The sequence below is a fragment of the Somniosus microcephalus genome, chromosome 33, assembly GCF_052327205.1.
Source record: "Somniosus microcephalus isolate GS21.2 chromosome 33, FLI_Smic_1.0, whole genome shotgun sequence".
NCBI lineage: Eukaryota > Metazoa > Chordata > Chondrichthyes > Squaliformes > Somniosidae > Somniosus > Somniosus microcephalus.
In genome coordinates this window covers 34,277,433-34,301,108 of record NC_141019.1, presented here as the reverse complement: position 1 = coordinate 34,301,108, position 23,676 = coordinate 34,277,433, and the positions used below count along the sequence as shown (strand labels likewise).

Here is a 23,676-nt window from a genome sequence, read left to right as displayed (position 1 = left end):
GAGCACTGCACTGTTGGAGACCATATAATCGTAGAATAGAACGGGTTAAGACATTAAACCGAGGCGCCGTCTGCTCTCGCCGGTGGATGTTAAAGATCCCTCGGCCACTATTTCGAAGAAGAGCAGGGGGGAGTTCTCCCCGGTGTCCTGGGGCCGATATTTATCCCTCAACCAACATCACTAAAACAGATGATCCGGTCATTATCACATTGCTGTTTGTGGGAGCTTGCTGTGTACAAATTGGCTGCCGTGTTTCCCACATTACAACAGTGAGCACACTTCAAAAAAAAGTACTTAATTGGCTGTGAAGCCCTTTGGGACGTCCTGAGGTGGTGAAAGGGGCTGGAGAAATGGGAGATCATTTTTATTCTCTGCTAAATGGCTAATTAACACAATCAGCAATGCATCCTGACACAAGCTTGGATAATATTCCTGGGGCTTTATTTTAAACACCGAGCTATGTCTAGTATTGTTTGAGGACAGAGGCTCCTGCCTTGTCCAGACACTCCATTATATTGTGTAAATATTGGGTCACAGAAATGGCTGAGTGTTTGATGGGAGAGTGTAGAGGGAGCTTTACTCTGTATATAACCTGTGCTGTACCTGCCCTGGGAGTGTTTGATGGGACAGTGTAGAGGGAGCTTTACTCTGTATCTAACCCCGTGCTGTACCTGCCCTGGGAGTGTTTGATGGGACAGTGCAGAGGGAGCTTTACTGTGTATCTAACCCGTGCTGTACCTGCCCTGGGAGTGTTTGATGGGACAGTGTAGAGGGAGCTTTACTCTGTATCTAACCCCTGCTGTACCTGCCCTGGGAGTGTTTGATGGGGACAGTGTAGAGGGAGCTTTAATCTGTATCTAACCCGTGCTGTACCTGCCCTGGGAGTGTTTGATGGGACAGTGTAGAGGGAGCTTTACTCTGTATCTAACCCGTGCTGTACCTGCCCTGGGAGTGTTTGATGGGACAGTGTAGAGGGAGCTTTAATCTGTATCTAACCCTGTGCTGTACCTGCCCTGGGAGTGTTTGATGGGGCAGTGTAGAGGGAGCTTTACTGTGTATTTAACCCCGTGCTGTACCTGCCCTGGGAGCGTTTGATGGGACAGTGTAGAAGGAGCTTTACTCTGTATCTAACCCCATGCTGTACCTGCCTTGGGAGTGTTTGATGGGGCAGTGTAGAGGGAGCTTTACTCTGTATCTAACCCGTGCTGTACCTGCCCTGGGAGCATTTGATGGGACAGTGTAGAGGGAGCTTTACTCTGTATCTAACCCGTGCTGTACCTGCCCTGGGAGTGTTTGATGGGGCAGTGTAGAGGGAGCTTTACTCTGTATCTAACCCGTGCTGTACCTGCCCTGGGAGCGTTTGATGGGACAGTGTAGAGGGAGCTTTACTCTGTATCTAACCCATGCTGTACCTGTCCTGGGAGTGTTTGATGGGACAGTGTAGAAGGAGCTTTACTCTGTATCTAACCCCATGCTGTACCTGCCTTGGGAGTGTTTGATGGGACGGTGTAGAGGGAGCTTTACTCTGTATCTAACCCCGTGCTGTACCTGTCCTGGGAGTGTTTGATGAGGCAGTGTAGAGGGAGCTTTACTCTGTATCTAACCCCGTGCTGTACCTGCCCTGGGTGTGTTTGATGGGGCAGTGTAGAGGGAGCTTTACTCTGTATCTAACCGTGCTGTACCTGCCCTGGAGTGTTTGATGGGGACAGTGTAGAGGGAGCTTTACTCTGTATTTAACCCGTGCTGTACCTGCCCTGGGAGTGTTTGATGGGACAGTGTAGAGGGAGCTTTACTCTGTATCTAACCCGTGCTGTACATGCCCTGGGAGTGTTTGATGGGACAGTGTAGAGGGTTGCCTTTCCCTTTGGGTGTTTTGGGGCAGTTAGTCACGCTGCCCGTCTAAGGTGGTGGTCTATCCCTGCCCGCGATACGTATGTGGTGTGACGGGTGAGTGAACTGACGCCGATCTTTCCTCGCAGACCTACGTTCCGACAGTTTTCGAGAACTACACAGCTAGCGTGGAGCTTGAGGATCACCGAGTGGAGCTCAGTCTGTGGGACACGTCCGGTAAGAACCTCAACGAACCAGTCTTCTGATTAGAGTATTCACAGCACAGAAACAGGCCATTCGGCCCCAGTGGTCCGTGCCGGTGTTTATGCTCCACACGAGCCTCCTCCCACCCTTACTCCATCTCACCCCATCACCATATCCTTCTATTCCTTTCTCCCTCGTGTGTTTATCCAGCCTCCCCCTTAAATACATCTGTGCGATTCGCCTCAACCACTCCCTGTGGGAGCGAGTTCCACATTCTCACCACTCTCTGGGGAAAGAAGTTTCTCCTGAATTCCCCATTGGATTTATTAGTGACTGTCTCTTATAGGAATGAATTAAATATAAAACCCAGATGTCCCCTGTTATCTTTTTCATAAAACCTCGAGGGGGAGATGCGGCCTGATGGGTGCGTGGTCGCGCAAGCACTTCCCTCTGATGAGGGTTGATCAGTGTACGACTTCATTTGATAGAGTGAATCCAATCTTGCTGCGTTTGGGACTTTCGAGCAGCTGCCCGTGGTGTCACGGGGAGGGGGGTGTGGCTGACACAGACACAGAGAGGTGCAGACATGGAGAGAAAGAGGGAGACACGGGGGAGGGTGGTGGAGAGCGAGTGGGGGGCACAGCAAGAGGCACAGACACCACGAGAGAGGGAGAAAGAGAGACAGAAACACGGAGGGACTGGGGGGAGAGAGGGAGACACAGAAACATGGAGGGACTGGGGGGGGAAGAGAGGGAGACACAGAAATACGGAGGGACTGGGGGGGAAGAGAGGGAGACACAGAAACATGGAGGGACTGGGGGGGGGGTGGGGGGAAGAGAGGGAGACACAGAAATACGGAGGGACGGGGGGGAAGAGAGGGAGACACAGAAATACGGAGGGACTGGGGGGGAAGAGAGGGAGACACAGAAATACGGAGGGACTGGGGGGGAGCGAGGGAGAGACTAACACGAAGGGACTGGGGGGGAGAGAGAGACGGAGACACTAACACGGAGGGACTGGGGGGGGGGGGAGAGAGAGAGGGAAACACAGTAACACGGAGGGACTGGGGGAGAGAGAGGGAGACACAGTAACACGGAGGGACTGGGGGGGAGAGAGGGAGACACAGTAACACGGAGGGACTGGGGGGGGAGAGAGAGGGAGACACAGTAACACGGAGGGACTGGGGGGGGAGAGAGGGAGACACAGTAACATGGAGGGACTGGGGGGGGGAGAGAGGGAGACACAGAAATACGGAGGGACGGGGGGGGGGAGAGAGGGAGACACAGAAATACGGAGGGACTGGGGGGGAGCGAGGGAGAGACTAACACGAAGGGACTGGGGGGGAGAGAGAGACGGAGACACTAACACGGAGGGACTGGGGGGGGGGGGGAGAGAGAGAGGGAAACACAGTAACACGGAGGGACTGGGGGGGAGAGAGAGGGAGACACAGTAACACGGAGGGACTGGGGGGGAGAGAGAGGGAGACACAGTAACACGGAGGGACTGGGGAGAGAGAGAGGGAGACACAGTAACACGGAGGGACTGGGGGGGGAGAGAGGGAGACACAGTAACACGGAGGGACTTGGGGGGGGGGGAGAGAGAGAGGGAAACACAGTAACACGGAGGGACTGGGGGGGAGAGAGAGGGAGACACAGTAACACGGAGGGACTGGGGGGAGAGAGAGGGAGACACAGTAACACGGAGGGACTGGGGGAGAGAGAGGGAGACACAGTAACACGGAGGGACTGGGGGGGGGTGGAGAGAGGGAGACACAGTAACACGGAGGGACTGGGGCAGGGGGGGAGAGAGAGGGAGACACAGTAACACGGAGGGACTGGGGGGGAGAGAGAGGGAGACACAGTAACACGGAGGGACTGGGGGGGGGGAGAGAGAGGGAGACACAGTAACACGGAGGGACCGGGGGGGGAGAGAGAGGGAGACACAGTAACACGGAGGGACTGGGGGGGGGAGAGAGGGAGACACAGTAACACGGAGGGACTGGGGGGGGGGAGAGAGGGAGACGCGGTAACACGGAGGGACTGGGGGGGGGGAGAGAGGGAGACACAGTAACACGGAGGGACTGGGGGGGGGGGGGGGGGAGAGAGGGAGACACAGTAACACGGAGGGACCGGGGGGGGAGAGAGAGGGAGACACAGTAACACGGAGGGACTGGTGGGGGGAGAGAGGGAGACACAGTAACACGGAGGGACTGGGGGGGGGGAGAGAGGGAGACGCGGTAACACGGAGGGACCGGGGGGAGAGGCGGAAACGCGGAGGGACCGGGGGGAGAGGCGGAAACGCGGAGGGACCGGGGGGAGAGAGGGGGAGAGGCGGAAACGCGGAGGGACCGGGGGGAGAGGCGGAAACGCAGAGGGACCAGAGGGGGAGAGGCGGAAACGCGGAGGGACCCGGGGGCAGACGCGGAGACGCGGAGGGACCCGGGGGCAGACGCGGAGACACGGAGGGACCCGGGGGCAGACGCGGAGACGCGGAGGGACCCGGGGGCAGACGCGGAGACGCGGAGGGACCCGGGGGCAGACGCGGAGGGACCCGGGGGCAGACGCGGAGGGACCGGGGGGGGGGGGGGGGGAGAGAGGGGAGAGAGAGGGAGACACTGGGGAGGGTGGTGGAGAGCGAGGGGGGCATGGCAAGAGGCAGAGAGAGAGACTGAGAAACACTGGGAGGGACGGAGAGAGACACGAAAGGGAGCAAGACACGGGGGAGGGAGACACTGGGACAGAGACGGAGGGGGAACAATGGGAGGGATGGAGGCAGGGATTGGGGAGGTGGGAGAGAGACACTAAGAGGGACATGGTGGGGTGGGAGGGGAGGCGCACAACGAGACAGAAACTAATCTGTATGAAGATTCGCGAATCCAGGGCAGACTCCCTGCTGCATTATGCAAATAACCTTCTCTGGTGTTTCTCTCTTTTCCCCCCAGCCCCATTCATTCTCCGAGGAGTGTGATGATTGCCTTTTAAGCGCAGCCCATTGATGGGAGGTGGCAGGCGCTGCACTGACACCGATCGGAGGAGATTACTGTCGCTCCGGCAGCTCCTGAATAGCCGGAGCTTTAGGGCGACGACTTGCCATTTATTTTTTAGCACTAAATGAGGTTGTGTAGGTGTCCCTGCCTGCCTGGGAATAATAGACCCACTCCTCCTGAAACAGTCGGGAATCTGGCCAAACTTGCCTGGGAATGCACGAGGCGGCGACTCTTAATCTCAACGTGTGTTTCGGCAACACCCCCCCCCCCCCCCCCCCTTCCTCCTCCTCCTGCGGTTCATCAAACAGGAAGGCAGATTATTACCTGAACGGCAATAAATTGGGAAAAGGGGAAGTGCAATGAGACCTGGGTGTCCTTGTGCACCAGTCGCTGAAGGTAAGCATGCAGGTGCAGCAGGCGGTTAAGCAGGCAAATGGTATGTTGGCCTTCATAGCGAGAGGATTCGAGTACAGGAGCAAGGATGTCTTGCTGCAGTTGTACAGGGCCTTGGTGAGACCACACCTTGAGTATTGTGTGCAGTTTTGGTCGCCTTATCTGAGGAAGGATGTTCTTGCCATGGAGGGAGTGCAGCGAAGCTTCACTAGACTGATACCTGGGATGGCAGGAATGACGTATGAGGAGAGGTTGTGTCGATTGGGCTTATACTCGCTGGAGTTTAGAATAATGAGAGGGGACCTCATTGAAACTTATAAAATTCTAACAGGACTAGATGCAGCCCACTGACTCCCACAGCTACCTGGACTACACTTCCTCCCATCCCGCCTCCTGTAAGGACTCTATTCCATTCTCCCAGTTTCTCCTTCTCCGCCGCATCTGCTCCGACGATGCCACCTTCCATACCAGTGCTTCCGACATGTCTTCCTTTTTCCTCGACCGAGGATTCCCCTCTACCGTGGTTGACACGGCCCTTGACCGTGTCCGTTCTATTTCCCACACTTCTGCCCTCACCCCTGCCCCTCCCTCCCTCCCTCCCTCCCTCCATCCCAGAACCACGATAGGGTTCCCCTTGTCCTCACCTTTCACCCCACCAGCCTCCACATTCAACGGATCATTTTCCGCCACCTCCCAAGTGATCCCACCACCAAACGCATCTTCCCCTCCCCTTTCAGCATTCCATAGGGACCGCTCCCTCTGAGACACGCTGGTCCACTCAGCATTCCGTAGGGACCGCTCCCTCTGAGACACCCTGGTCCACTCCTCTATCACCCCTTCCCCTTCGCCCGGCACCTTCCCGTGCAAACGCAGGAGATGCAACACCTGTCCTTATACCTCCCCCCTTCCCACTGTCCAGGGCCCCAAACACCTCTTCCAGATGAAACAGCGATTTACTTGTACTTCTTGCAATCTAGTGTACTGTACTGATGTGGTCTCCTCTACATTGGGGCGACCAAACGCAGATTGGGTGACCGCTTTTCACAACCCTCTGAGAAGAAATCACTCCTCATCTCAGTCTTAAATGGGTGCCCCTTATTCTGAAACTATGTCCCATAGTTCTAGATTCCCCCATGAGGGGAAACATCCTCTCTGCATCTACCCTGTCAAGCTCACTCTGTATCTTATGTTTCAATAAGATCCCCTCTCGTTCTTCTAAACTCCAATGAGTATAGGTCAACCCTGCGCCACCTCTCTTCATAAGGCAACCCCTTCATCTCGGGAATCAACCGAGCGAATCGTCTCTGAACTGCCTCCAATGCAAGTATATCCCTCCTTAAATAAGGAGACCAAAACTGTACGCAGTACTCCAGGTGTGGTCTCACCAATACCCTGTACAGTTGTAGCAAGACTTCCCTGCTTTGATACTCCAACCCCCTTGAAATAAAGGCCAACATTCCATTTGCCTTTTTGATTACTTGCTGCACCTGCATGCTAACATTTTGTGTTTCGTGCACTAGGACCCCCAGGTCCCTCTGCAGTGTAGCATTTTGTAATCTCTCCCCATTTAAATAATAGTTTGCTTTTTTATTTTTCCTGCCAAAGTGGATAGCCTCGCACTTTCCCACATTATACTCCATCTGCCAAATGTTTGCCCACTCACTTAGCCTGTCTATATCCCTTTGCAGATTCTTTGAGTCCTCTGCACAACTTGCTTTTCCCACCCATCTTTGTATCATCCGCAAATATATGGCGGACAATTCTGGGGAACCGCACTTCAGGAGAGAGGTCAATGGCCTTGGAAAGGGTGCAGAGGAGCTTTACCAGCACGTGACCAGGGAATGAGGGGACTTGAGTTATGAGGAGAGGTTTGAAAAGTTGGGACAGAGAAACATAGAAGATAGGAGCAGGAACAGGCCATTCGGCCCCTCGAGCCTGCTCCGCCATTTAATGAGATCATGGCTGATCATCCAAATTCAGTCCCCTGTCCCTGCCTTCTCCCCATATCCCTTGATCCCTTTAGCCTTAAGAAATATATCCAACTCCTTCTTGACTATATTTAATGAATTGGCCTCAACTGCCTTGTGTGGTAGAGAATTCCACAGGTTCACCACTCTCTGGGTGAAGAAATTCCTCCTCATCTCAGTCCTAAATGGCTTCCCCCTTATCCTTAGACTGTGACCCCTGGTTCTGGACTCCCCGGCCATCGGGAACGTCCTTCCTGCATCTAGTCTGTCCAGTCCTGTTAGAATTTCATAAGTTTCAATGAGATCCCCTCTCATTCTCCTTGGAACAGAGAAGGTGAAGAGATGACCCCAATGGAGGGTTTTGATGGGAGTAGGGTGTAGATTGGTTATTGGCCCAATGGCCAGAGCGGGAATAGCCTGAGGTCACAGATTGAAAATCCTTGGCAGAAGATCGAGAGGGGGAGATGAGGAGAAATGTTTTCACTCGGAGAGTTGTCGGGATCGGGAACGCCCGACCTGAAGAGGTGGTGGAGGCCTATTCCATGAATAATATCAAAAGGGAGTCGGACGGGTGCTTGACGAGGAACTTGTAGAGGGTGTGGGACTAAACACGACTGGCATAGTGGTTAGCACTGTTGCCTCACAGCGCCAGGGACCCGGGTTCGAATCCGGCCTCGGGCGACTGTCTGTGTGGAGTTTGCACATTCTCCCTGTGTTTGCGTGGGTTTCCTCCGGGTGCTCTGGTTTCCTCCCACAGTCCAAAGATGTGCGGGTTAGGTTGATTGGCTATGATGAATTGACCCTTAGTGTTAGGGGGGATTAAATACGTGGGGTTACGGGGATCGGGTGGGATATGTGTCGGTGCAGGCTCGATGGGCCGAAATGGCCTCTATCTGCACTGTGTGGGGTTTCTGTGATTTCTGTGACTGGTCTTCCAAAGAGCTGGCACAGGCACGACGGGCCGCAGGGCCTCTGTCTGCGCTGCAAGTTCCTATGATTAAAGAAACTAGGCTTGTATTCCCTGGAATATCGAACATTCAGAGGGTGAGTTAAAAAACTTTTTTTTTTGTTTATGGGATGTGGGCGTCGCTGGCACGGCCCAGCATTTATTGCCCGTCCCCTAGTTGCCCCTTGAGAAGGTGGTGGTGAGCCGCCGCCTTGAACCGTTGCAGTCCCGTGTGGTGAAGGTACTCCCACAGCGCTGTTAGGGAGGGAGTTCCAGGATTTTGACCCAGCGACGATGAAGGAACAGCCGATATATTTCCAAGTCAGGATGGTGTGTGACTCCGGAGGTGGAACTTGGAGGTGGTGGTGTTCCCGTGCGCCTGCTGCCCTCGTCCTGCCAGGCGGAAGAGGTCGCGGGTTTGGGAGGTGCTGCCGAAGAAGCCTTGGCGAGTCGCTGCAGTGCGTCTTGTAGATGGTCCACACTGCAGCCACGGTGCGCCGGTGGTGGAGGGAGTGAATGTTTAAGGTGGTGTGGATGGGGTGCCCATCAAGTGGGCTGCTTTGTCCTGGATGTTGTCGAGCTTCTTGAGTGTTGTTGGAGCTGCATTCATCCAGGCAAGTGGAGAGTATTCCATCACACTCCTTACTTGTGCCTTGTAGATGGTGGAAAGGCTTTGGGGAGTCAGGAGGTGAGACACTCGCCACAGAATACCCAGCCTCTGACCTGCTCTTGCAGCCACAGTATTTATGTGGATTGAGGTGTTTTTTTTTTTAGGATTTTGGAAGGAATTGATAGGGTCAGATAGAGAGAATCTTTTTTTTTTCCTCTAGTGGGGGGGAGTCCAGAACAAGGGGGACGTAACCTTAAAATCAGAGCCAGGCCATTCAGGGGTGATGTCAGGAAGCACTTCTTCACACACAGTGCTTGCTGGGGGGTCAATTAGTAATTTAAAATCGGAGATGGATAGATTTTTGCTAGACAAGGGTACAAAAGGATACGACGCAAAGTCAGGTGGATGGAGTTAAGATATAGACCAGCAATGATCTCATGCAATGGCGGAACAGGCTCGCGGGGGGCTGAATGGCCTCCTCCTGTTCCTAATGGAACCGGCTCGAGGGGGGCTGAATGGCCTCCTCCTGTTCCTAATGTAACAGGCTCGAGGGGCTGAATGGCCTCCTCCTGTTCCTAATGTAACAGGCTCAAGGGGGCTGAATGGCCTCCTCCTGTTCCTACTGTAACAGGCTCGAGGGGGGCTGAATGGCCTCCTCCTGTTCCTAATGTAACAGGCTCGAGGGGGCTGAATGGCCTCCTCCTGTTCCTAATGTAACAGGCTCGAGGGGGGCTGAATGGCCTCCTCCTGTTCCTAATGTAACAGGCCCGAGGGGGCTGAATGGCCTCGTCCTGTTCCTAATGTAACAGGCCCGAGGGGGGCTGAATGGCCTCCTCCTGTTCCTAATGTAACAGGCTCGAGGGGGCTGAATGGCCTCGTCCTGTTCCTAATGTAACAGGCTCGAGGGGGGCTGAATGGCCTCCTCCTGTTCCTAATGTAACAGGCTCGAGGGGGGCTGAATGGCCTCCTCCTGTTCCTAATGTAACAGGCTCGAGGGGGGCTGAATGGCCTCCTCCTGTTCCTAATGTAACAGGCTCGAGGGGGCTGAATGGCCTCCTCCTGTTCCTAATGTAACAGGCTCGTGGGGGGCTGAATGGCCTCCTCCTGTTCCTAATGTAACAGGCTCGAGGGGGCTGAATGGCCTCCTCCTGTTCCTAATGTAACAGGCTCGAGGGGGGGGCTGAATGGCCTCCTTCTCCTGTGCCGTGAGATTCTATAAAGGTACGAATGTTCTCCTTAAGGCGACCTTCTCTGGTTTTTTTTAATGTACGTAACTGGTTGCTTGCCATCAAGATTGAAATAGCAGCACCTGCCTTATTGACCTGCTGAATTCCACATCTTACCTGGTGACTGAGGGCAGCGAAGAAATTAAATCTGAAATGTGCAGCCCTGTGATTGCCTGGAAAGTCCCAGGTCTGATTTCCCCAGTGCAAATATGGCTCTAAGCTGCCTCACTGCTGATCAAGCAGGCGGAAGAATTTAGGCTGGATTATTGCTCCCAACTTGTTATTGCGCCACATTCTCTCTTTTCCCCCCCCTCGAACTCCTGAGTTAGAAGGTCGTGGGTTTGAGCCCCAGCCCCATAATCCCAGGCTGCGAGTGCCAGTACCAAGAGGAAGCCCTTGCCTATTGTTCAACTAGTTTCTCTAATCTTCTATCCTTGGTTAGACCGCACTTGGAACCCCGTGCACAGTTCTGGTCTCTGTATACCTTGGTTAGACCACACTTGGAGCACCGTGCACAGTTCTGGTCTCCGTATACCTTGGTTAGACCACACTTGGAGCACCGTGCACAGTTCTGGTCTCTGTATACCTTGGTTAGACCACACTTGGAGCACCGTGCACAGTTCTGGTCTCCGTATACCTTGGTTAGACCACACTTGGAGCACCGTGCACAGTTCTGGTCTCCGTATACCTTGGTTAGACCACACTTGGAGCACTGTGCACAGTTCTGGTCTCCATATACCTTGGTTAGACCACACTTGGAGCACTGTGCACAGTTCTAGTCTCTGTATACCTTGGTTAGACCGCACTTGGAACACCGTGCACAATTCTGGTCACCATATACCTTGGTTAGACCACACTTGGAGCACTGTGCACAGTTCTGGTCTCCCTATACCTTGGTTAGACCACACTTGGAGCACTGTGCACAATTCTGGTCTCCGTATACCTTGGTTAGACCACACTTGGAGCACTGTGCACAGTTCTGGTCTCCGTATACCTTGGTTAGATCACACTTGGAGCACTGTGCACAGTTCTGGTCTCCATATACCTTGGTTAGACCACACTTGGGGCACCGTGCACAGTTCTGGTCTCCTTATACCTTGGTTAGACCACACTTGGAGCACTGTGCACAGTTCTGGTCTCCATATACCTTGGTTAGACCGCACTTGGAACACCGTGCACAGTTCTAGTCTCTGTATACCTTGGTTAGATCACACTTGGAGCACCGTGCACAGTTCTGGTCTCCGTATACCTTGGTTAGACCACACTTGGAGCACTGTGCACAGTTCTGGTCTCCGTATACCTTGGTTAGACCACACTTGGAGCGCTGTGCACAGTTCTAGTCTCCATATACCTTGGTTAGACCACAGTTGGAACACCGTGCACAGTTCTGGTCTCCGTATACCTTGGTTAGATCACACTTGGAGCACCGTGCACAGTTCTGGTCTCCGTATACCTTGGTTAGACCACACTTGGAGCACTGTGCACAGTTCTGGTCTCCGTATACCTTGGTTAGACCACACTTGGAGCGCTGTGCACAGTTCTAGTCTCCATATACCTTGGTTAGACCACAGTTGGGGCACTGTGCACAGTTCTGGTCTCCATATACCTTGGTTAGACTACACTTGGAGCACTGTGCACAGTTCTAGTCTCTGTATACCTTGGTTAGACTACACTTGGAGCACTGTGCACAGTTCTGGTCTCCGTATACCTTGGTTAGACCACACTTGGAGCACCGTGCACAGTTCTAGTCTCCGTATACCTTGGTTAGACTACACTTGGAGCACTGTGCACAGTTCTAGTCTCTGTATACCTTGGTTAGACCACACTGGGAGCACTGTGCACAGTTCTGGTCTCCATATACCTTGGTTAGACCACACTGGGAGCACTGTGCACAGTTCTGGTCTCCGTATACCTTGGTTAGACCACACCTGGAGCACTGTGTAAAGTTCTGGTCTCCATATACCTTGGTTAGACCACACTTGGAGCACCGTGCACAGTTCTGGTCTCCATATACCTTGGTTAGACCACACTTGGAGCACTGTGCACAGTTCTGGTCTCCGTATACCTTGGTTAGATCGCACTTGGAGCACTGTGCACAGTTCTGGGCTCCGTATACCTTGGTTAGACCACACTTGGAGCACTGTGCACAGTTCTGGTCTCCGTATACCTTGGTTAGACCACACCTGGAGCACTGTGTAAAGTTCTGGTCTCCATATACCTTGGTTAGACCACACTTGGAGCACCGTGCACAGTTCTGGTCTCCATATACCTTGGTTAGACCACACTTGGAGCACTGTGCACAGTTCTGGTCTCCGTATACCTTGGTTAGACCACACTTGGAGCACTGTGCACAGTTCTGGTCTCCATATTATAAAAAGGATATAGAGGCACTGGAGAAGGTGCTAAAAAGATTGACAAGGATGACACCAGAACTGAGAGGTTTATAACTATCAGGAAAGATTGAACAGGCTGGGGCTCTTTTCTCCAGAAAAGAGAAGGCTGAGGGGTGACCTGATATAGGTCTTTAAAATTATGAAGGGGGTTCGATAGGGTAGACGTAGAGAAGATGTTTCCACTTGTGGGGGAGACCAGAACTAGGGGCCATCAATATAAGACAGTCACTAATAAATCCAATGGGGAATTCAGGAGAAACTTCTTTACCCAGAGAGTGGTGAGAATGTGGAACTCGCTACCACAGGGAGTGGTTGAGGCGAATAACACAGATGTATTTAAGGGGGAAGCTGGATAAACACACGAGGGAGAAAGGAATAGAAGGATATGGTGATAGGGTGAGATGGAGTAGGGGTGGGAGGAGGCTCGTGTGGAGTATAAACACTGGCACGGACCAGATGGGCTGAATGGCCTGTTTCTGCGCTGTAAATACTGTGTAATGTCTAACCCATTCTCCATACGGGTATCAGTCTTGTTCTTCCTCCCCAGTCTCCCCTTGCTCTCTCCACTTTTTAACAATTCTTGGCTTTAGCAAGGAAGCTGCACTAAACCAAACACTGGTTCGGCCTCAGCAGCGGTATTGTATCCCAATTCTGGGCACCGCACTTGAGGAAAGATGTCAAGGGCCTTGGAGAGGGTGCGGAGGAGATTGACCAGGATGGTCCCAGGGGAATGTGGGACTTCAGTTCTGTGGAGAGACTGGAGAAGCTGGGATTGTTCTCCTTAGAGCAGAGAAGGTTAAGGGGGAGACTGACCAGAATGGTACCAGGGGATGAGGGACTTCAGTGACGTGGAGAGACTGGAGAAGCTGGGGTTGTTCTCCTTAGAGCAGAGAAGGTTAAGGGGGAGATTGACCAGAATGGTACCAGGGGATGAGGGACTTCAGTTACATGGAGAGACTGGAGAAGCTGGGGTTGTTCTCCTTAGAGCAGAGAAGGTTTAAGGGGAGATTTACTAGAATGATACCAGGGGATGAGGGACGAGAGAGAGAGAGAGAGAGAGGGAGCGCAGTTAGTGGGAGAGATGGAACAGACATGGACAGAGAGGGTGAGGGACATTCCGAGAGAGAGGTGTTCAGAATCATGAAGAGTTTTGATCGAGTAGAGAGGGAGAAACTGTTTCCAGTGGCAGGAGGGTCGGTAACCAGAGGACACAGATTGAAGATAATTGGCATAAAAGAACCAGAGGGGGAGATGAGAATGTTTTTAACGCAGCGAGTTGTTGTGATCTGGAACGTGCTGCCTGAAAGGGCGGTGGGAGCAGATTCAATAGTAACTTTCAAAAGGGGAATAATTGAAAAGAGGTCGGGGGGGGGGGGGGTGAAACATTCGCAGGGCTACGGGGAAAGAGCGGGGTGGGGGGAGCGGGACTAATCGGAGAGCTCGTTCAAAGAGCTGGGCAGAAGCACGACGGGCCGAAGGGCCTCCTCCTGCTGCTGTGTGATCCTACACTGCGGAATGTACACAGCGCATGTTACAGGCCAGCTTTTAAGAATTTTTTTGGGAGGTGAGGGGGGGTGTTTATTTAAGCATCTTGCTGTCAGTTATCCAGCCCTTGTTGTGCAGAACGCTTTCAATCATTCCTTCGGCTCGCTGCACCTGTCACACCAAACACAATCTGCGGTGGGGTGGGGGAGGGAGGGAGGGAGGGCAATGTATAGAATTCTGCTGCTGCGTGTTTGCACCAGCCGCACGGAGAGCAGAGCCTTCGAGCGCGCACACGCACTGAAATCCCGGTGACTGGGCTAGGCTAAGCTGGCTGTCCTGATGCGATAGGTCGAAGCTGATTTACTGCAGTGCTACGAGTCTTTAAAAAGGATTTGCCGTCACCTTTTCACATATTAAACTGTTAGTTCCTTGGGGGGGCCGGTCGATTATTCATTCCAGGCACAGTGTTCAGGGCCAGCCCGCCGCCGCCTCCTCCCTCCCTGAACATTCCAACCCGGAATGGATCTGAATTCCACGCTCCGGCGAACCTTATTTGCATACCTCTCGGCAGATGCAGTGTCCCGCTTCCCACCCTCCCCCCCCCCCCCCCCCCACCATCTCCAGTCAATCGATTAATGTGTTCAACCAGTGTCATGCGGGCTGTGTCAGTTAACCATTTCAGGACCGTCTCTGTCAGTGTTACCGCAGAGATCGCTCGGTCTACCCTGAGGGGATGGAAAAATCTTGGCTTCTCGAGCACCCTGCACAGTTCTGGTCCCCCATAAGCCTCGTTTACACCGTAATTGGAGCACTGTGCACAGTTCTGGTCTCCGTATACCTTGGGCAGACCACACTTGGAGCACTGTGCACAGTTCTGGTCTCTGTATACCTGGGTTAGACCACACTTGGAGCACCGTGCACAGTTCTGGTCTCTGTATACCTTGGGCAGACCACACTTGGAGCACCGTGCACAGTTCTAGTCTCCGTATACCTTGGGCAGACCACACTTGGAGCACTGTGCACAGTTCTGGTCTCCGTATACCTTGGGCAGACCACACTGGGAGCACCGTGCACAGTTCTGGTCTCTGTATACCTTGGGCAGACCACACTTGGAGCACTGTGCACAGTTCTGGTCTCCGTATACCTTGGTTAGACCACACTTGGAGCACTGTGCACAGTTCTGGTCTCCGTATACCTTGGTTAGACCACACTTGGAGCACTGTGCACAGTTCTGGTCTCTGTATACCTTGGGCAGACCACACTTGGAGCACTGTGCACAGTTCTGGTCTCCGTATACCTTGGTTAGACCACACTGGGAGCACTGTGCACAGTTCTGGTCTCCGTATACCTGGGTTAGACCACACTTGGAGCACTGTGCACAGTTCTGGTCTCCGTATACCTTGGTTAGACCACACTTGGAGCACTGAGCACAGTTCTGGTCTCCGTATACCTTGGTTAGACCACACTTGGAGCACTCTGCACAGTTCTGGTCTCCATATACCTTGGTTAGACCACACTTGGAGCACTGTGCACAGTTCTGGTCTCCGTATACCTTGGTTAGACCACACTTGGAGCACTGTGCACAGTTCTGGTCTCCATATACCTTGGTTAGACCGCACTTGGAGCACTGTGCACAGTTCTGGTCTCTGTATACCTGGGTTAGACCACACTTGGAGCACTGTGCACAGTTCTGGTCTCCGTATACCTTGGTTAGACCACACTTGGAGCACCGTGCACAGTTCTAGTCTCCGTATACCTTGGGCAGACCACACTTGGAGCACTGTGCACAGTTCTGGTCTCCGTATACCTTGGTTAGACCACACTTGGAGCACTGTGCACAGTTCTGGTCTCCATATACCTTGGTTAGACCACACTTGGAGCATTGCGCACAGTTCTGGTCTCCGTATACCTTGGTTAGACCACACTTGGAGCACTGTGCACAGTTCTGGTCTCCGTATACCTTGGTTAGACCACACTCGGAGCACTGTGCACAGTTCTGGTCTCCGTATACCTTGGTTAGACCACACTTGGAGCACCATGCACAGTTCTGGTCTCCGTATACCTTGGTTAGACCACACTTGGAGCACTGTGCACAGTTCTGGTCTCCGTATACCTTGGTTAGACCACACTTGGAGCACTGTGCACAGTTCTGGTCTCCGTATACCTTGGTTAGACCACACTTGGAGCACTCTGCACAGTTCTGGTCTCCATATACCTTGGTTAGACCACACTTGGAGCACTGTGCACAGTTCTGGTCTCCGTATACCTTGGTTAGACCACACTTGGAGCACTGTGCACAGTTCTGGTCTCCATATACCTTGGTTAGACCACACTTGGAGCACTGTGCACAGTTCTGGTCTCCATATACCTTGGTTAGATCACACTTGGAGCACTCTGCACAGTTCTGGTCTCCATATACCTTGGTTAGACCACACTTGGAGCACTGTGCACAGTTCTGGTCTCCATATACCTTGGTTAGACCACACTTGGAGCACTGTGCACAGTCCTGGTCTCCATATACCTTGGTTAGACCACACTTGGAGCACTGTGCACAGTTCTGGTCTCCGTATACCTTGGTTAGACCACACTTGGAGCACTGTGCACAGTTCTGGTCTCCATATACCTTGGTTAGACCACACTTGGAGCACAGTGCACAGTTCTGGTCTCCGTATACCTTGGTTAGACCACACATGGAGCACTGTGCACAGTTCTGGTCTCCGTATACCTTGGTTAGACCACACTGGGAGCACCGTGCACAGTTCTGGTCTCCGTATACCTTGGTTAGACCACACTTGGAGCACAGTGCACAGTTCTGGTCTCCGTATACCTTGGTTAGACCACACATGGAGCACTGTGCACAGTTCTGGTCTCCGTATACCTTGGTTAGACCACACTTGGAGCACTGTGCACAGTTCTGGTCTCCGTATACCTTGGTTAGACCACACTTGGAGCACTGTGCACAGTTCTGGTCTCCATATACCTTGGTTAGACCACACTTGGAGCACTGTGCACAGTTCTGGTCTCCGTATCCCTTGGTTAGACCACACTGGGAGCACTGTGCACAGTTCTGGTCTCCGTATACCTTGGTTAGACCACACTTGGAGCACTGTGTACAGTTTTGGCCTCCATATACCTTGGTTAGACCACACTTGGAGCACTGTGCACAGTTCTGGTCTCCATATACCTTGGTTAGATCACACTTGGAGCACTGTGCACAGTTCTGGTCTCCGTATACCTTGGTTAGACCACACTTGGAGCACTGTGCACAGTTCTGGTCTCCGTATACCTTGGTTAGACCACACTTGGAGCACTGTGCACAGTTCTGGTCTCCATATACCTTGGTTAGACCACACTGGGAGCACTGTGCACAGTTCTGGTCTCCATATACCTTGGTTAGACCACACTTGGAGCACTGTGCACAGTTCTGGTCTCCATATACCTTGGTTAGACCACACTTGGAGCACTGTGCACAGTTCTGGTCTCCGTATACCTTGGTTAGACTACACTTGGCGCACTGTGCACAGTTCTGGTCTCCACATTACAAAAAGGTAATCACGGAACAGTACAGCACAGAAGGGGGCCATTCGGCCCATCGAATCTGTGCCGGCTGTTTCGAAGAGCAATCCCATTACTCCCGCAAAAGCCAGGAAGTTATTTTAAACTTTTATAAATCGCTGGTTAGGCTCCGCTGGAGTATTGTGTCCAATTCTGGGCACCGCACTTGAGGAAGGATCTCAAGGTCTTGGCGAGGGTTAAGGGGAGATTTACCAGAGTGACGCCGGGGGATGAGGCACTGGAGAAAGTTACAACCTCTTTTCAGGAAAGACTGAACAGACTGGGGACTCTTTTTCTCTAGGAGAGGCAAGACTGAGGGGGAGAACTGTAAAATTATGAAGGTTTCGATAGGGTAGATGAAGAGAAGATGTTTCCACGTGTGTGTGTGGGGGGGGGAGAAGAGACCAGAACTGGGGGCCATACATGTGGAGGGAGTGAATGTTTTTAAGGTTGTTTAATGGGTCCTTCACGTGTTGGCCAGTGGATCATTGAACCCAAGTCATAGAGTTTCACAGCGCAGAAAGAGGCCCTTCGGCCCATCGTGTCCGCGCCGGCCCTCAATCCCTGTCTATTCTAATCCCATTTTCCAGTACTTGGTCCCTAGCCTTGTATGCTATGGCGTTTCAAGTGCTCTTCTAAATGCTTCTTGAATGTTGTGAGGGTTCCTGCCTCTACCACCCTTTCAGGCAGTGAGTTCCAGATTCCAACCACCCTCTGGGTGAAAAAGTTTTTCCTCAAATCCCCTCTAAACCTCCTGCCCCTTACCTTGAAACTATGCCCCCCTGGTTATTGACCCCTCTACTAAGGGGAAAAGTTCCTTTCTATCTACCCTATCTATGCCCCTCATAATTTTGTACACCTCAATCAGGTCCCCCCTCAGCCTTCTCTGCTCCAAGGAAAACAACCCCAGCCTGTCCAATCTCTCTTCATAGCTGAAGCGCTCCAGCCCAGGTAACATCCTGGTGAATCTCCTCTGCACCCTCTCCAATGCAATCACATCCTCCCTATAGTGAGGCGACCAGAACTGCACACAGTATTCCAGCTGTGGCCTAACTAGCATTTTGTACAGCTCCATCATAACCTCCCTGCTCTTGCCTTCATTAGCCGAGGCATAGAATATAAGTATCCCATATGCCTTTTTAACTACCTGTCCTGCTGCCTTCAGGGATCTATGTACATGCACACCAAGGTCCCTCTGATCCTCTGTCCTTCCTAGGGTTCTACCATTCATTGTGTATTCCCTTTCCTTGTTAGTCCTCCCAAAATGCATCACCTCACACTTTTCAGGGTTAAATTCCATTTGTCACTGTTCTGCCCATCTGACCAATCCGACTATATCGTCCTGTAGCCTGAGGCTTCCCTCCTCGCTATTTACCACTCCAGCAATTTTCGTGTCATCTGCGAACTTACTGATCAAACCTCCTACATTCATATCCAAATCATTAATGTACACGACAAACAGCAAAGGGACCCAGCACCGATCCCTGCTGTACACCACTGGACACAGGCTTCCAGTCACAAAAACAACCTTCGACCATCACCCTCTGCCTCCTGCCACTAAGCCAATTTCCCAAGTGTTCTCAACTCATCCAAACATCTCGTCCCCAGGTTCTCCGTATTACGATAACGTGCGGCCGCTCTGCTACAGTGACTCGGACGCTGTGCTTGTCTGCTTCGATATCAGTCGCCCAGAGACTCTGGACAGCGCTGTTAAAAAGGTAAGCACTATCGATGGCTCCAGTGTCGGAGGGAGCGCCGCACTGTCGGAGGGGCAGCACTGAGGGAGCGCCGCACTGTCGGAGGGGTAGTACTGAGGGAGCGCCGCACTGTCGGAGGGGCAGTACTGAGGGAGCGGCGCACTCTTGGAGGGGCAATACTGAGGGAGCAGCGCACTCCTGGAGGGGCGGTACTGAGGGAGTGTCGGAGGGGCAGTACTGAGGGAGCGCCGCACTGTGGAAGGGGCAGTACTGAGGGAGCGCCGCACTGTGGAAGGGGCAGTACTGAGGGAGCGCCGCACTGTTGGAGGGGCAGTACTGAGGGAGCGCCGCACTCTGGGAGGGGCAGTACTGAGGGAGCGCCGCACTGTCGGAGGGGCAGTACTGAGGGAGCGCCGCACTCTGGGAGGGGCAGTACTGAGGGAGCGCTGCATTGTAACGTTCTGACTCTGGCTTGAGAATGCTGATACATGAAGAACGAAGGACGACCAGGTTTTGCTTTCACTGACTGGTTTATATTTTTCTCCCTCTCTTTTCCCCCCCACCCAGTGGAAGACTGAAATCCAGGATTATTGCAAGAGCACCAGAGTACTACTAGTTGGCTGCAAAATTGACCTGCGTACGGACTACAGCACTGTCCTCGAACTCTCCAGCCAAAAACAAGCTCCCATTTCTAATGAGCAGGTATGCCTTATTCTCTCTGCCCCCCTCCCTATCTCTGTAACCTCCTCCAGCCCCTACACCCCTCCCTATCTCTGTAACCTCCTCCAGCCCCTACAACCCTCCCTATCTCTGTAACCTCCTCCAGCCCCCTACAACCCTCCCTATCTCTGTAACCTCCTCCAGCCCCCTACAACCCTCCCTATCTCTGTAACCTCCTCCAGCCCCTACAACCCTCCCTATCTCTGTAACCTCCTCCAGCCCCCTACAACCCTCCCTATCTCTGTAACCTCCTCCAGCCCCTACAACCCTCCCTATCTCTGTAACCTCCTCCAGCCCCCTACAACACTCCCTATCTCTCTAACCTCCTCCAGCCCCCGACAACCCTCCCTATCTCTGTAACCTCCTCCAGCCCCCGACAACCCTCCCTATCTCTGTAACCTCCTCCAGCCTCCTACAACCCTCCCTATCTCTGTAACCTCCTCCAGCCCCCTACAACCCTCCCTATCTCTGTAACCTCCTCCAGCCCCGACAACCCTCCCTACCTCTGTAACCTCCTACAGCCCTCTACAACCCTCCCTATCTCTGTAACCTCCTCCAGCCCCTACAACCCTCCCTATCTCTGTAACCTCCTCCAGCCCCCTACAACCCTCCCTATCTCTAACATCCTCCAGCCCCCTTCAACCTCCTCCAGCCCCCTACAACCCTCCCTATCTCTGTAACATCCTCCAGCCCCCTACAACCCTCCCTATCTCTGTAACATCCTCCAGCCCCCTACAACCCTCCCTATCTCTGTAACCTCCTCCAGCCCCCTCCGAGATCTCTGCGCTCCTCCAATTCTGGCCTCTTGAGCATCCCCCCGATTTCCATCGCTCCACCATTGGCGGCCGTGCCTTCAGCCGCCTGGGCCCTAAGCTCTGGAATTCCCTCCCTAAACCTCTCCGCCTCTCTCTCCTCCTTTAAGACGCTCCTTAAAACCTCCCTCTTTGACCAAGCCTTTGGTCACCTGCCCTAATATCTCCTTCTGTGGCTTGGTGTCAAATTTTGTCTGATTTACGCTCTTGTGTAGCGCCTTGGGACATTTCACTACATTCAAGGTGCTGGATAAATACAAGTAGTTGTTGTCGATAGACTTGTGTCCCTACAGTGAAACACAGTCTTTGATGTCGTCTCTCGATGGTTGATGGAGATCTTGTTGGGATTGAAGATAACAACATCTTGCTTTTACACAACACCTTTAACGTAGTAAAACATCGGGAGCGTTAATCAAACAAAATCTGACCCCGAGCCACAGAAGGAGATATTAGGGCAGGTGACCAAAAGCTTGGTCAAAGAGGGAGGTTTTAAGGAGCGTCTTAAAGGAGGAGAGAGAGAGGCGGAGAGGTTTAGGGAGGGAATTCCAGAGCTCGGGGCCCAGGCGGCTGAAGGCACGGCCGCCAATGGTGGGACGAAGGACGTGGGAGGAGTGCAGAGATCTCGGTGGGTTGTCGGGGCTGGAGGAGGTTACAGAGATAGGGAGGGTTGTAGGGGTTGGAGGAGGTTACAGAGATGGGGAGGGTTGTAGGGGGCTGGAGGAGGTTACAGAGATAGGGAGGGTTGTAGGGGGCTGGAGGAGGTTACAGAGATAGGGAGGGTTGTAGGGGGTTGGAGGAGGTTACAGAGATGGGGAGGGTTGTAGGGGGCTGGAGGAGGTTACAGAGATAGGGAGGGTTGTAGGGGATGGAGGAGGTTACAGAGATCGGGAGGGTTGTAGGGGGCTGGAGGAGATTACAGAGATAGGGAGGGTTGTAGGGGATGGAGGAGGTTACAGAGATCGGGAGGGTTGTCGGGGCTGGAGGTGGTTACAAGGAGAGGCCATGGAGGGAATTGTACACGTGGATGAGAATTTTGAAATCGAGGCGTTGCCGAACCGGGAGTCAGTGTAGGTCAGCGAGCACAGTGGGGGGGTGTTGGGTTGATGGGACACGGGGCAAGCACGTGAGGTTATTCAGTTTGGTCGGAAAAATAAAAAAAGCAAATTATTATTTAAATGGGGAGAGATTACAAAATGCTGAGGTACAGAGGGGTCTGGGGGTCCTTGTGCATGAATCACAAAAAGTTAGTATGGAGGTACAGCAAGTAATTAGGAAAGCAAATGGAGTGTTGGCCTTTATTGCAAAGGGAATGGAGTATAAAAGTAGGGAAGTCTTGCTACAACTGTGCAGGGCGTTGGTGAGACCACACCTGGAGTACTGCGTACAGTTTTGGTCTCCTTAGTTAAGGAGGGATATACTTGCATTGGAGGCAGTTCAGAGAAGGTTCACGAGGTTGATTCCTGGGATGAAGGGGTTGACGTACGAAGAAAGGTTGAGCAGGTTGGGCCTATACTCGTTGGAGTTTAGAAGAATGAGAGGGGATCTTCTTGAAACACAAGATTCTGAAGGGGGCTCGACAGGGTAGATGCCGAGAGGATGTTTCCCCTTGTCAGGGAATCTAGAACTGGGGGGCATAGTTTCAGAATAAGGGGTCACCCATTTAAATCGGAAATGAGGAGGAATTTCTTCTGAGAGTCGTGAATCTGTGGAGTTCTCTACCCCAGAGAGCCGCGGAGGCTGGGTCATTGAATATATACAAGGTGGAGACACAGATTTTTGAACAATAAGGGAGTGAAGGGTTATGGGGAGCGGGTAGGGAAATGGAGCCGAGGCCCAGATCAGATCAGCCATGATCTCATTGAATGGCGGAGCAGGCTCGAGGGGCCGAATTACCTACTCCTACCTCTTATGTTCTTAGTGAAGGTTGAACCCCGGTAATCCGGCACCCGACGGCCCAGCACCTTCAGTGGTCCGGCACGAATTGAAACCGGCGGTCTTTAGTCTGCGGAGCAGCCGCTCGGCGGCGCCACCGTTTCCCGCGATCTAAACAAACATAATATTGTGCCTAATATTATTTTAGGGGTTATTTACCTAACCTTCAGTGGTTCGGAATTTTCAATGGTCCGACACCGGCCTGGTGCCGGATTACCGTGGTCCAACCTGTACTTGAACACGCGTATGGGTACATAACAGGACTAGATGCAGGAAGGCTGTTCCCGATGGCCGGGGTGTCCAGAACCAGGGGTCACAGTCTAAGGATAAGGGGTAAGCCATTTAGGACTGAGATGAGGAGGAATTTCTTCACCCAGAGAGTGGTGAACCTGTGGAATTCTCTACCACACAAGGCAGTTGAGGCCAATTCATTAAATATATTCAAGAAGGAGTTAGATCTATTTCTTGAGGCTAATCAAGGGATATGGGGAGAAGGCAGGGACAGGGTACTGAATTTGGATGATCAGCCATGATCTCATTGAATGGCGGAGCAGGCTCGAGGGGCCGAATGGCCTACTCCTGCTCCTATATCTTGTGTTTGTTTATGTTCTTAAGCAGAGTTTTTGCACGAGCTTCACTCAGAGTCTTTGCCGGTGAAGATGTTGGTTTTCACGGTGTCACAAGTGATTTTTTTTTTTACAGTTTCTTTTCTCTTTTTCACCCCCTCCCCCCTCCTAGGGTTCCCTCTCGGCCAAGCAGCTCGGAGCGGAGGCTTATCTGGAGTGCTCGGCTTTCACGTCGGAGAAGAGCGTGCACAGTATCTTCCGGGCCGCCTCCCTGGCCTGCCTAAACCAGCTGAGCCCCCAGGTCAAGACCGGCCAGTCCAGGAGGTTCTCCAAAAGACTCCTAAACATCCCCAG

General features: G+C 52.9%; 1 protein-coding gene across 1 annotated transcript in view; it reads left to right on the top strand.

Moving 5' to 3' along the window:
* The window catches only part of LOC147097142 (putative ATP-dependent RNA helicase DDX23), a 37,811-nt gene that overhangs the window by 3,394 nt on the left and 10,741 nt on the right, over window positions 1-23,676 (top strand). Inside the window, 4 exon segments of the mRNA XM_085972532.1 lie at window positions 1,980-2,067; window positions 19,204-19,313; window positions 19,860-19,994; window positions 23,495-23,674. Coding sequence (XP_085828658.1) covers window positions 1,980-2,067; window positions 19,204-19,313; window positions 19,860-19,994; window positions 23,495-23,674 — 513 coding nt within the window.